Source organism: Dermochelys coriacea, chromosome 14, assembly GCF_009764565.3.
Source record: "Dermochelys coriacea isolate rDerCor1 chromosome 14, rDerCor1.pri.v4, whole genome shotgun sequence".
NCBI lineage: Eukaryota > Metazoa > Chordata > Testudines > Dermochelyidae > Dermochelys > Dermochelys coriacea.
The window spans coordinates 16,491,784-16,505,391 of NC_050081.1; the positions used below are offsets into that span (position 1 = coordinate 16,491,784).

General features: G+C 49.7%; 1 protein-coding gene across 5 annotated transcripts in view; it reads right to left on the reverse strand.

The window, feature by feature from the left end:
* The window catches only part of RNF157 (ring finger protein 157), a 76,329-nt gene that overhangs the window by 20,063 nt on the left and 42,658 nt on the right, over positions 1 to 13,608 (reverse strand). For all 5 annotated transcript variants that reach the window (XM_038371615.2, XM_038371614.2, XM_043496387.1 and 2 more), the window contains exons 4-13: positions 12,233 to 12,379; positions 11,258 to 11,375; positions 8,241 to 8,307; positions 5,833 to 5,876; positions 4,758 to 4,805; positions 4,327 to 4,398; positions 3,293 to 3,452; positions 2,245 to 2,357; positions 1,477 to 1,715; positions 469 to 577 (exon numbers count right to left, since the gene is read on the reverse strand). In XM_038371615.2, the coding sequence (XP_038227543.1) occupies positions 469 to 577; positions 1,477 to 1,715; positions 2,245 to 2,357; positions 3,293 to 3,452; positions 4,327 to 4,398; positions 4,758 to 4,805; positions 5,833 to 5,876; positions 8,241 to 8,307; positions 11,258 to 11,375; positions 12,233 to 12,379 (1,117 nt within the window). The remainder of the gene's footprint in view (positions 1 to 468; positions 578 to 1,476; positions 1,716 to 2,244; positions 2,358 to 3,292; positions 3,453 to 4,326; positions 4,399 to 4,757; positions 4,806 to 5,832; positions 5,877 to 8,240; positions 8,308 to 11,257; positions 11,376 to 12,232; positions 12,380 to 13,608) is intronic.

Here is a 13,608-nt window from a genome sequence, read left to right on the forward strand (position 1 = left end):
CCAATCTACTTAGTCTCTGCTATATTTTACTGCCATCAGCCCAGCAGAACCAAACACAGCTCTGGGACAACCAGCAGAATCCTTTCCTGCCTCTGGTCGTATCAGAAATATTAACTGCACTCTGACTCCAAGGTCACCTGCACATCCCCAGCCTCCTCAAATTATTCCCCCAGTTAAATCTGTGCAAGCCCAGGGGGCAACAGGGCTGCACAGGGGTAATTCAGAGAAGAAAGCACTTGGCTGAAGAATCTTCATTGCTGGTGATGATGCACAAGAAAGAAAGAGCTCAGCTTGACTCTCAGATCCCAGGCTGAGTTTGCAGAGTTGTCGGTTACAAAAAAAACAACACAGCTTTGCTTGCAAATTGGACCCATTTTATATGGAAAGACTATGGAACCCCGGAGTGCCAGTTCTATGGGGTCTCTTTACTGAGCAGATGGCTGGACCAGAACCCTGTTAAACAATCACCTCCTCATGCTGATGAGGAGACTTCCTCCTGGAAATCCTGATTTCTGATTCGCTGCAGGACTTCTCATCATCTTCTTCATGCAGGACCGAGGAAGTCTGAGAAACTGACCTAGCAAGGAGAGGAAAGGAGCATCCTGTTAATTTACAATTGCACCAGTGATTTCACTAGCACAACCCATGCTGTAAATGCAACTGGCTGTAGCCCTCCACAGGAAGGGCCAGTGGAGAGTGTAACAGTCATAGCTGCAGTCATGTGGCAGGGGTGTTAACCCTTTGTAGCCCAGACCCATGTCAGGTCTCTGGGGCACCTTTATGACAGACAGAACGGCAAGGTAAAAAGTGATATTTACATGAATCAGTGAAACAAGGGTCTTTTCCTTTGCCCTGTTCTCTGTACAGGGTTCTCCTCCCATCTGTTCAGCTTTCTGGACCAAAAATCTGTCCCCAGTTATACTGGGATAAATCCAGAGCTGTTCAACTGATGTCACTGGGTGCTGCCCCTACTTCAGCTGAACCCAAACAGGAGCTGAGGGTGTTCAACATCCGACAGGACTGAGCCCTTAGCCAACACCCAGGGTTCCTTGGCATTGACACATTCTCCACCACAGCATTTCTGCCAAGTGCCAACAGTCCCCTGGAGAATCAGGATGCAACAGGCACCTGAGGCAGCACTGAGGGGGTGGGGAAGAGGATGTTTCTCCTCCAGCATGCTAGGCAGGACCACACCATTAGGGAAGAAGCACAAGGCAGACAGGACCCATCAGGGTAGGTCACGGGGCCTGATGCAGAGCCCGATGAAGTGCATGGAAGGATTCCCATTGGTATCAATGGGAGCTGGGTCAGAAGCACATGGCTTTACTGGCTGTGGGCCTGATCCTGCCATCCCCACTCTGTCCTCCAGCATTTTGGAAGCTAGGGGCAGGGGAATGGACCCTACGAGGAAGCTTAGGCCAGAGTTCCTCTCCTCCGGCGGTAACATGCAGAAGGGAAAGGCTGTGAGTGACTTACTTTGACAGGCTCTTTTTGAGTTTGAGCCCTTGGCTGCTGCAGTCTGACAAGCGGTCGAGGGGAGAAAGCGTCCTGATGGGAGGCAGGTGGCCATCACTGCCATACGATGGCAGCATCCCTGCCCCGTGGCTGTCCCCAAGCCCATGCAGCGGAAGGGCGGCCGGGGACGGAGTGAGGGGCCCGTTGAGAGCTTCCAGCAGAGACACTACCTCATAGCCTGGAGGGATGTTCTCAGAAGACTACAGGGAGCAGAGACAGGCCTGAGAATGAGCATTCAACAGCGCACATTTCACAACACAACTGCCCCCTCCGCTCCGGGCAGGGCAATTCATTCCAAAGCGGCAGCCTATAGATATGAAACTTGGTGGCCAGGGCCTGAGACCACCGCTTGGAGGGAGGAATACAGCAGGCAAGGGCTGTGCAAGCTTCTACCACACCCCTCAGACCCCCGCTACGCTAACCCTGTGCCCCACTTCAGCTTCGCCAATGCACCTTGATCTTGAGCTACAATGTCCCTGACTAGTCCAGCCCAGATTCCCCGCCCCGCACAGCTCTGCCAATGCACCTTGTTCCTGGATGTTGTGTGAGTTTGTCACTCCCACAAGATCAGGCTTGAAAGCGGAAGGAATTCTCCTTCCTGGATTATCCTTTGTTTAGAAGCCTGGGAGCTGTTTTGCATCCCAGTGACTATACACCGTCGGGAATAACAGCAGGGTCAGGACTATGCATGCGAGGGCAGATGGGTTGGCTTCTCCGGTCAATACTCACCGAGTGCTCCTCAGAGTCGGACGTTTGGGAGGCGATGATTGGGCTGAAGCTGGTTGGAGAGAGAGGGCCAAGTTTTTTCCTCATTGCTCGGATTTGGAGCAAGGCTCGGAATGCTGAACAGTGTGGGGAGGGAAGGATACAGAAAGTTCATTTCTAATATAACAAGTGGGAGACTCAAACTCTCGGAGAATGCCACTTGTTTTCATAGGAGCTGTTTTATTTCTTCTATTCCATGCTAGTCAAGGCCATACAAAACCATATGGATGGAATCGGAGGTTTTTGCATTTGGTCAGGATTGGAGGTTTTGCATTTTGTTGAAATTTCACACATTTTGTGTAAAAGCTGCAAAATTTCAGGTTTTTCTACCTTAAAAATACAGCTGTTTTTGGTGGGGAAAAAAACAACTTGTTCATTACTCAGGACGGGTCTATTTTCAAGCAGGAGCCACTAACATTTTCAAAATTCTGAACTTGGAAGTTTCAGTCAGACAAAGATTTTTGCCTCAGAATTTGCACACACAAAAATGTTGAATTTGGGTATTTTTTTTTTAATCAATGCCAAAACCTCATTTCACAAAATTTTGAAAAAAAAACAAACCCACAAACAATGCAAGTGCAAAATTTCTTGAAATGAAATTAGGAACCGTGTTGTAAAAAATGATAGAAAAGGGTTTTCCATGGAGCTACCTCTAACACCAGGTAGATGACGACGTCTGTCAATGCACTAGTGATTCTAATAGACCCTCAATCCTTCCTAGATTCAAGCCCTTATTCCAAGCCAACCAGCTCTTATTCACTAGTTAGGAGCAACTGCTCTCATTCCCTAGGAAAAGGCCAGTGCCAGCCAATCTTAACTCCATGTACAGAGTCATCACATGAGCAGTTTGTGTGAAGCTAAGAGTTTTGTCTTGCTTGAACTCAATGTGTAGAATGTGCAAGATAGATCTTCCCAAGCTAAAGAGTAAAACAACTCGGGACAATGCTCCCCCGTCAATCCTCCCCCATAGGAATCAGTCCTCTTCCACCATGGGATACGAAAAGAGCCTTACGCAGCCTGCAGATGGGACAGTTGTTGGCTTGGTAACGCAGGGTGTCTGCACAAGTGTTACAGAGGCAAAGATGGCGGCAGGGTAGAATCAGAGTATCCCGCACATCCGAGAGGCAGACCACACACTCTGCGCTGTTATCGCTCACCTCGTCTTCAGCCACCTGGGCAGGAAGAGAGAGAATGAGCCTCTCCAGCTGGGCTTGGCACAGTGGGACTCTGCAGTGGGAGAAAGCCTTGCCCTTGGAGTGGCTGCTATTGCAATGGGAGCCTGCAGCAGCCCTGGCTGCACCTGTTCTGCAGGGGTTAATGGCTCACAGATCTGCAGAGTGGTGGATCAACTGGCCCACCCCAGTCCTTAACCCACTGCTGCCCAAACATGCAGGGAGCCCCGAGGAGCTATGCCTGGGGCTTCCCTGTGCAGCTCCCACCAATCCAGCATTGCACCAGCTCCATAGCAGCTTGGGCCCTTGACAGGCAGGGATTCACCGCATAGGATCCCTGCAGCCCTATGTGGAGGGACAATTGAACAGGAAGGCCCATGGAAAAGAGGGTCAGTACTTGGGCTTTTTACCTCCAAGGGCCTTGGTTCAAATCCTTATTGAACACGAGTTTGGAGATCTTACCCTAGTGCTTATTGGGTGGAAAAGGCATTAAGGTGGGTCCAGGATTGGACCAGAGCAAGAGGAGGGTGACGGAGTCTGGAGCGCTGCGAAGATGGGATAAGCCCGAGATTGCTGCGGGCACTGGCCACGCTGCATAGGGAACCGAAGACTGGAGCAGCAGGGCTAGCTAGAGTGTACCATTGTGGAGCAAAAGCAGCACTGGGCCAAGGACAACGCACTATTCTATAAACCCCCAACTCCTGAGAGTGCTAAACAGTCACTGGGTTAAGTTAAAGGGGAAGAGGAGAGAAACAGGGGTTTTCAAAGAGAATCAGCACAAGAGAGGTGTGCTCCAAAGAGAACGGCGACTAAGGAGGGCACCCCGCTTTCCCAGGACCTGCACCCCCACGCCTCCTGGGGGACACACCCTTACCTTGGAGTCCTGCGTGTTGTATTTGTTCTCGATCCCATAGATCTCCTGAAGGAGGTAGCTCACTCCATCCACCTGCAAACCACCGACATGGGGAAGGCACACGAGCAACGCAGAGTTACGTTGGTGCCGCCACGCCAGCTCATTTCAGATATTCTCCTTGGGATGGCCTCTTTCTAAGCCTTCCCATTCCCCACCACATGAGGAGGGACCCTCTCCCCACCCCCAGAGCCCTACGCTGGGTGCACGCTGTCTCTATGCATGCCACCCCCCACTGCGAAGGGGGCGTCTCATTGCACTAGTGATCCTAACAGGCCCGCAATCTGTCCTGGATTCAAGCTCCTGTCCAGGCCAGCCCACCAGCAAGGAACAACTACCCCTCAGCGCCCAGGAGCAGGCCAGTGCTAGCCAGCCCCAACCCCACATACACTCACCACTTGTTTCTGCTTGAGGGGCTTCACACAAAAGCTACCATCTGCATGCTGGAAACAAGGAAATTGTACTCCAAGTTAATCCAAAGCAACCATAGATGCTAGATGGAGGGAAGGGAGCTGTGGTATAGTTATCACATGCTGTATATTGTGACACCTGTAGCTAGGCTTGGCAAGGTTAGATTGTTGTCAGTTATTTCACCGCACATGCAAACTGATGAAAAAATGTTGCCATTGATAATACTGGAAATGTATAGAGAAGCACAGTAAGAAAAATGTGGCTTAAGAACTTCTTAGAGGTTGATTTAAGGCTACTTGCTTTGTCTATTTGGACATGTGACACTGACCATTTGTGTGTTAATGGTTGTAAAGCTTTAACTTTTTGAACCTCAACATCCACTGTAATTAAATAACTATTTTCTGAGCCACCCCATCATCTGCCCCCCCGATAACTTCCCACAATCGTGAAAATTTGGATAAATAGATAAAAATGTTTAAATCCCCTAATTTTTCAAAATGGTGTGAATTTATATTGATAAAAATTGAAATAAATGCTTAAAATAAACATCAATATTATCTGTCAAAATGATTAAAAAAAAATAAAACCCGAATTCGGCCAAGCCTAACCATGTAGTGGTCCAACAGATTCTCCATTAACCAGCTGGTCTTATCTCAAGATTGCTCTTTCTCCATGTAGGAAAACACCAGTTTATTAAACTGTAGTAAAGTTAGAAAGGTACCACAGGTCTATGCAACACAAAGGCCCCTCCAGTGCTGTTTCAATGGATCAGGCATTGTGACCAAAACTTTCCAACTTGAGTGTCTAAAGTTAAGGTCTCAAATCAATATTCAGGCAAATAATAAATAAGCAGCCTGGATATTGGGCTCGACACCTCAAAAGTTAGATCATTTTTTGCCCTGGAGCTTAAACCCAGAGTTAGGTGCCTGCCTTTTGACTTCCATGTGTGGCAGTTTGTTCTGTGTGTGATGCTGTCCCATCCACGCTGGGAGGAAAGGGGTTAAACAGGCCCACTCCACCGGACAGGAAAGCCAGACCTGATGGAGACTCAACACTCACCTTCTCAAACGTCGCCAGCAGTACGTGGCTGTGGCCGAGGTGCTCTGCAAGACACAAAAGGGGCAGGGTCGAGAGGTCAAAGGGATGCCCTGCAGCTGGGAATCCGAGTCACTGCCCCAGCACCCATTGCAGGAGTGAGATACAGAACACCACATCCAGCCGATCTGGGGCAGGAGCACTGCCTGCTGGGCACTGCAATGGGAAAAGCAGAAGGGGGAAGGGTGCCATCTTTGGATACAGGGAAGATGACACGTTCCCCCAACATAACCCAAGGTCAGGCAGGAGGAACCGGTCAGTCTCTTCTTTCTAACTCTTACAGACAGGAGGCAGGGGGATTGCTACAGGTTAGCATGTGTGTGAGCTAGGCTCCTAGCCCCTCTCCCCAGCCACTTGTTGGCGGCACAGCTGTTATGTGGAGGCTTTTCACTCTGTCAGGAGGGAAATGGCTCTGTGGATGCGCAGCATCAGCTGCAATGTGCTATCTCTGCCCGGCAGATCAGGGCTAGGGCGTAACACCCAAGCCCATATGGGACTGAGACGCCGCCGCAAAGCCTGGCTCATCCCCATAGAACCCTGATGCTGTTGCAAAGCTGCACGCCAAGGCACAAGGATGTAAGGGGAATGAACTGGGAATGCCCAGGGCCAAACTCCTCTTTGGGGTAACTTCACTGACTGCAATTAATTTACTCTGTGACTGTATTAGAACCAGCCTATTTTCCACGTCCCTGACACAGGATCATCCAGAAACCCAGTGGCAAAACAGGAACAACTGGTCTGTAACATTTTAAAGTACTGTACAGACTTCAACTGGCTAATCCTCAGAGCTCCCTTGGGGGATGGTATCCCTACTGTGTGATGCGAAAACGGAGGCACGAAGAAGTTGCGTGACTGACTCACAGTGGGTCAGCGGCAGAGCAAGAATTCAAGACTTCAGGAGTCCCTGGCTCTCAGTCCCCTAATCCATACTGACTCTCCCTAGACCATATTGGCCCCTGGGCAAGAACGGTCTCTGAGACAGGCCAAATCTTTTCATGCTGCAAACTGGAAGGTTCACAAGGAACAGGAACGTGTGGGTTACGAAAGGACACATCTTCCATTGCACTCCCCCGGGCTTCTAACAAGGCAGCTCTGGAAGCCTGGGTACGTCAGGCAATTCCTGAGAATCTGGAGAGACTCCAGTGGGCTAAGGGGAAAGGCTCATGTTGGATACTTGGCACCCAAGACAAATCTTCCACAGAAGTGGGGTTCCTACCGATAGCCCCCAGGCAGAGTTCCTGGCCTGTTTGAGCTGGTGGGGGCCTGGCCTGTGCTCCCAATGAGAGCTGCTGCTGTTACACACCAGGAACCATCCACTTCTCCAGGGGAAAGCTGAGCCCCGGTGGGGTCCTTATCTGGGCTAGAGAAAGTGTAATGGCCTTCTCAAGTGACCTTTATCAAAACAGAGGACAAATATTTATAGGGCAAGATAAGGGGGTCCCAGCTGGAGCGCAGGGGAAATGCATTTCCTTGGATTCAGAATGAATTCCCTGACAGCCCCAAGTGCCACATAAATGCTGCAAGACGGGGTCGGGTCTACAACACCCTCAGCTGTCTCCATACACAGTCTGATCCTGCAGAGTGTTGTGCACCCTGGATTTCAATGAGGGCAGAGGACACTCAGGGCCATCTAGGGTCAGGCCCACAATGGAGTTCTCAGGACTCACTTTCCTTCCCCAAGGGCCTGATCCAAAGCCCACTGGTGCCAAAAGGAAGCTTTCCATGGACTTCAGTGAGCTGTGCATTGTTCCCTCGAAGAGAATGCTCAGCGGGGTCCTGAGCCCTGTACTCAGTATCGACCTCAAAGACTCGAGGGCTCCTGGCCAGGGGAGATCAGTCATTTACGTTCATTAAAAACCCCTCCCTTTTTCAGTTTCAATGAAGCGGCTGCAGGATGTGCCATGCTGCAGCATCCAGACCACCAGGTGTACGTCCAACTTGATGTGGCCTTTTGTTGTTATTTAATGTTTACATTTCAGTGAGAGCCTGGCCAGGCTGGGCCCATTGTGCTAGATGCTGTACAAACATATAATATGCCCCAAAGAGCTGATAATCTCAAAAGCCTTGAGGATAAGGCTGAAAAACTGCTGCCTAGGAAGCAATAATGAGCCTTTATTTTCTCTCTCCAAAAGAGCAAAGTAAATCCATTTATCAGGCCATCTGGGCTGTCTTGTACCAGCACAGGGGACTGGAGCAACACACACGTGCAAGAGCAGACGCTGAAAGTTCACTGTGCAAATGGAGGTTGCATTGTAAGAACACAAACACCATCTGCAGAGCAAATTGTGCAGGGCACCAGAGCCTTAAGGCTCATCCACCTCATTGCTGACTTAGGAAAATGAAGCCCAGCAAGCCCGAGGGTCTGTTCCTACCATCTCCCTCGTCCACGACTGCGTGCACCACCATGGGATACACCTCTCGGTCCAGGTCAAAGCCCAGCTGTAAAGAGAGGGAGAGAGAGAAGGAAACGTGTTAATATTGCAGAAAGTGTCACTGAGCCAAATTCTCAGCTGGTATAAATCAATGCAATTCCATTGATTTCAATGGAGCTACACCAATTGACACCAGTTGCGGGAGCCAGCCCAGTGATGCAAATGGCACTATGTCGATTTAACCCGCTAGGGATCTGATCCATTACAGCGAACACATCCTTAAGAAGTACCCAGGGAAGTTTCTCTGCAGTGAAGGTGTAAGAAATGGACGCACAGAAATAATCACCTCACTGCTCTCAGTTTCTCCCAGCTCTCAGGCTGCTGTGGTACAATTACATCTTGGTACTTCCCAGGCCCCGGGATGTGAATGACCCTCAGTTTCCTGTAAAGCACCAAAGTTTACTCAGTAGCTCTCTGCAACTACAAATCTGTCACTGCTTAATCATGCAAACCAGTTTAGTTAACCCCATACCAAAACTCCCCCCTCCCCACCATATTCTAATAAGGACCATGAACAGAACGTACCAGACCATGCTACTTTTCTGGTGCATAAGAGCGAAGGAGTTAAAAAGCCTCTCTTAGTCATATAGCACCAATCACTGTAGCATCTAGGCACCCACCCCCTCTCTCGGGTGAGAAAGACAGGATTCCACCAGCACAGCTAATTCTGCTCTCTCCTTTATGGGGTACGTACAGTTGCTGATGCTTGGAATATTTTCAGTGTCTTTTTCAGTTCCATGTATTGTTAAAGGTCCCCTGTTTTTTTACTCTGTGTTTTGTGCGTCTTACAATGAAGAGTGGGTTGTTTCCCACCCCTCCATGGCACAGGTTCCTTGAAACCTTGTTGGCTGACCCTTGCTCATTACCTCTGCATTTTGGCCCAGGCCTCTTCCCCATTAGATCTGACTACGACTATCTGCCAATAATGGATGAAGAAATCACGGCAGCAATAAAGAGACTTCCACGTGGAAAAGCATTAGGCTGTGATGGAATATTGGCTGAATTGTTAAAAAGCATCGGGGACAAAGGCTTGAAAGCCCTGTCAGAGGTAAGGAGGAATGTGTCAGGCAGGAGAATTGCCAGAAGTCTTCACAACATCACTGTGTATCCAAATCCCCCCAAAGGCCACCACTATGGATTGTAAAGCCTACAGAACAGTCAGCCTACTGTCTCATGCCTCTAAGATACTTTTGTGAGTTGTTCAAGACCAAATACAAGGAAAGACTGATGAGGAAATAAGTGAAAGAAATAATGGTTTCAAATGTGGAAAAAGCATGAAAATTCTATTAGGGACATGAAGCTGACATTAGAAAGACTGGCTGAAATTGGAAAAACAGTACACTTATTTCATTGACTTCCAAAAAAGCATGTGACAGCACCTACCACTACAAATTGCTCAATATATGAAGATTTGCAGGGATTGACGGATATGAACTCCAAGTAATAAAACAATGATACGGGAATCAGAAAGCAATTATAATGGGAGATGAAAATGAAAATCTAATAAAGATCAAGAGAGGAGTGAGATAAGGTTATAGAATATCAACTTTACTCAACATCTATAGTGAGTGTTTGATTAAATTAATCTAAGAAAGAGAAGAAGGAAAATAGGTAAATAGTATTTGCTATGCAGATGACACATTGCTGTTGGTTGATTCAGAAGAAAGTTTGACGAAGTTAGTGGCAATTATATATGAATATGACAAAGATTATGATCTAGAGTTGAACGTGGACAAGACAAAAAACTAGGATCGTATGCAAGGATCCTGGGAAAACATGCATGAGGCCAGTGAACGACACAGTTGTACAGCAAGTGAGAAATTATTGCTACTCAAGAAGCATCATTACAGCAGATAGAAGATTGGATCCTGAAGTCAGCACCAGAATAGCAAGAGTGGAAGAGGAATTCTGGAAGAATAAACCTAAGATGAGAAGGGGCATAACCTTGAAGATTGAATTCTGACTCTTAACTTACATTTGGTCTGCATTAAATTATGGCTGTGAAACATGGACATCCAAACAATTGATAAGAAAGAAACTCCAATCCTGGTATTATAGAATTTTGAAAATATCACAGATAGACTGCGTAACCAATGGAAAGTATTGGAGATGCTTGGAACTCAGCAAATGCTAGCCAGAGACCTTATGAAAAGAAACATTTGATTTGCAGGGCACATTTTAAGAGATTTAGCAGGCACTGCGTGTTTGCGGGCACTGGCAGGGAAAGTCGATGGCAGAAGAATTTGAGGCAGAAAAAAGAAGACCTTGGATGGACGATGTCGTATCCTGAGTGGATGAAAAGGACTATCCATCTGCAAAGAGATTAGTAGAGGATTATTCAGAATGGGCTACCATGATTGCAAACCTCTGGTAATGGAGGTGCCACACAAGCAGCAGGAGGACTATATGGCTGCAAGGCGCTTTGATACCTCTGCAGCTCAAGAGGCGATGCATCTCTCTCTACAAAACCAGATTATATCCATGCTGAAAACAAGAGACACATGATCCCAGTTTCAGACTCTAATGGAGAGGATCCAGGCAGCTCTACAGCTTTGGCGAACGCTCTCCTTACCTCTCCAGGGTTCAGCAAGTTTGAAGGGCTCCACATGACCCTGCTTTAGCTTGTGTATTTTAAACCAATGCTATTGATCAGTGATTTCCAGCCACTGGTTCATCACTAGCACTGGTCCCTCAGGCTTTTGTGACCTGCTTTCCAGCCTCCTCCTCTCCTTTACTGTAGTGATGAACCTTGTGCTGGTTCCCAACATGCCACTACTGCTCACGTCCCACTCAACTGCGGGCACGCTGCTGGCATGGCCCAGGAGCTGTTCCAAACCACAGAGCATGTGCCAATGGCTGGGAGTTACCCACAGGGGCAGCCCAGATCTCAGCGAGTGTGGCTGACTGAGAACAGCTTACAAACCGCCGTCTCGTGGCTTCTTGCCGGTCTGGCTTACCTCCTCTTCTGCCCATTCGGAAGGATCGACGGTGTGGGAGGGGACGCAGAACTGCTGGCACACCCCTCGTTTGTAATGGACTGTCTCGGACTGCAAGCTGGTGTCTTTGGGGAGGTAGCTGCCAATCAGAGGGTGACAGAGTTAGTGCCCGGGCTGGGCATTCTCGCTGTCCCTTCCACAGTGCATCGGCTCACCCCAGTGAGGAGCGCTCCCGAAGAGCAGAGACAGGAGCCGCCTCCTCCCAGATCTTCTGTGAGAGACGTGGGTTTGGGCCCATCACTCCCTATCCAGGGTGGCTGAAGGCTGGCAGCCTTGTGCAGGTCAAAGGTATTTCAGGCACGTTTTGATGTCCCGCCAGCCATCCAGGATGGGGAGAGATCAACCTGTGGCCACTCCCCTTGGTAAGGTGGGGACACTCCGTCAAGGCCTAATGGTCCTACAAGGGGCCACTTGCTTAGCACACCTCAGCCTTGTGTGTCAGGGGAAGCCCGGCAAAGGAACATCTCTGAACCCAGGCTCCTTTCTCTCGCATGCCCTCCGCACAGAGGTGGAGGTGACAAGAGCTGGGGGAGTGGGACAGGAATGAGACACCGGCAGTCTAGGACTCAACTCACTGGAGGGAAATAAAGCCTCAGGGGGCCCCGGGCTGGCCAGGACTCCTGAGGGAGTCCATGGTCTGGGACAGGCCTTGACACTGGGGCTGAGGAGTGTGGGGAGCCCACCTCTAATCTTCAACGGCAGCAAAACCAAACAAGCTGTACTGGGAACCGCCTCGGGCAGAGCTGTCCCAGTGCCCTGGGCTTCTCACTCCCTGTGGAGCAACCACCATCCTGGGCAGTAACAGAGGGAGAGCTGTGCTCAGGCCTGGCTCGATGGGAAGCTGAACTAGTCAAGGGCCGGGGGAAAGCCCCATTGCTCAGCCCCTCCAGTTTATGGAGGAAATGCCTCCCCCTGGACCTCCTGCACTCTTCTCACCTGGCTACTCCATTCTGGCATTCTTCGGTAGCCTGGTAATAAATGGTGATGGCCACTCGCGTGTCGGTGTCAAAGGTGAACTCCACATTGTAGCGGACCTTGGCTTTGCTGACTTCCTCGCCAGGGGTCTTCACTTCCTCTGTGCACCTGGCAAATCACAGAGGGAGACAGAACTTACCCTGGATCCAGAATCCCCTTAAATGCCCCCGTGAAAAGCTCTGGAGCACAACGTAACTACTCAGGGGAAAAACTAGAGATTCCATCCCCTTTCCCTGGGAAAGCCACTACGTGACAGAGCCACAGTGAGCTGCATCCAAGGACTGGCACTGGCCGGACAACAAGCCCCAGACATGTCCAAGAAGAGCAAACACCAGCAACTAAAAGGCTGCCAGGGGAATGAAGTGGTCCCCAGTGCTGTGTAACAACGGGGGTCTTACTGCCAGAGATTGTATAAATCCAACCACCCGCCAACAAGAATCCGCTTCCCTCCCACTCCCCCCATGCCTCGGCCAGTGCGAGGCCCAACGCTGCCCAGCAAGCAAGGGCAAGAAGCTTTGGGGGGCGGGGGCAGAGAGAGAGTCAGCTTCAAATCTGAGGCTTTTCTGAGCTTCGGGATGGATCCAAAGGCACAAAGGCCGTGTATGGAAGCCCCATGGAGAGCAAACAGCTGGAGTCTTTCAAGTCGTAGGGGGCAATCTGTAGGAGACCCAGGCCTGTGGATCAGCAGCTTTAGCAGAGAGTGACCCGACAGAGGTAAGGGCTTGGCTCCTGGTAGAAAGGAGGCTCAGGCCATAGGGGTAAGGAAGGGCGACTCCTCATTAGTGAAAGCTGGAGTCTGGCCTGGCCTTTCCATTCTGGTAAGTACAGAGGACAATAGAGGAAGATGGATGAATAGCAAAGTGGTCCAGAAATCTGAATTCAACCCCCTGCTCCCCCACAGACTTTGTGTGTGTCCTGGGGCAATTCTTGTAGCCTCTCCATGCCTCAGATCCCCATATTACAACGAGGGTAACAGCCCTGCCCTAGCTCCCAATGGTGTTGTGAGGCTAAATCCATTAAAGATCGAGAGGCGCTCAGAGGCTACGCTGACTGGGGCCAGGGACGTTTCTAAGACAGACAGATAAAAGGTGCCACGGCCAATGCTCCGACTGGAGGGTGACTCAAATGTAAATCTGAAGTAACACCATTAACATCAGAGTCACTCCAGATGTACATCAGTGTAAATCAGATCACACCCAGGCCCAATGTCTTCAGGAAAAAGCTCGTGTTGCACTGTTTGGGATAAAAGGGCAAAGTACTGACTCACTGGATTTGTCTGGTTGGTTTCCCCTCCTCGGGTATTATGTGCGCTCTCTGGAGCCTGTACTATAAACCCT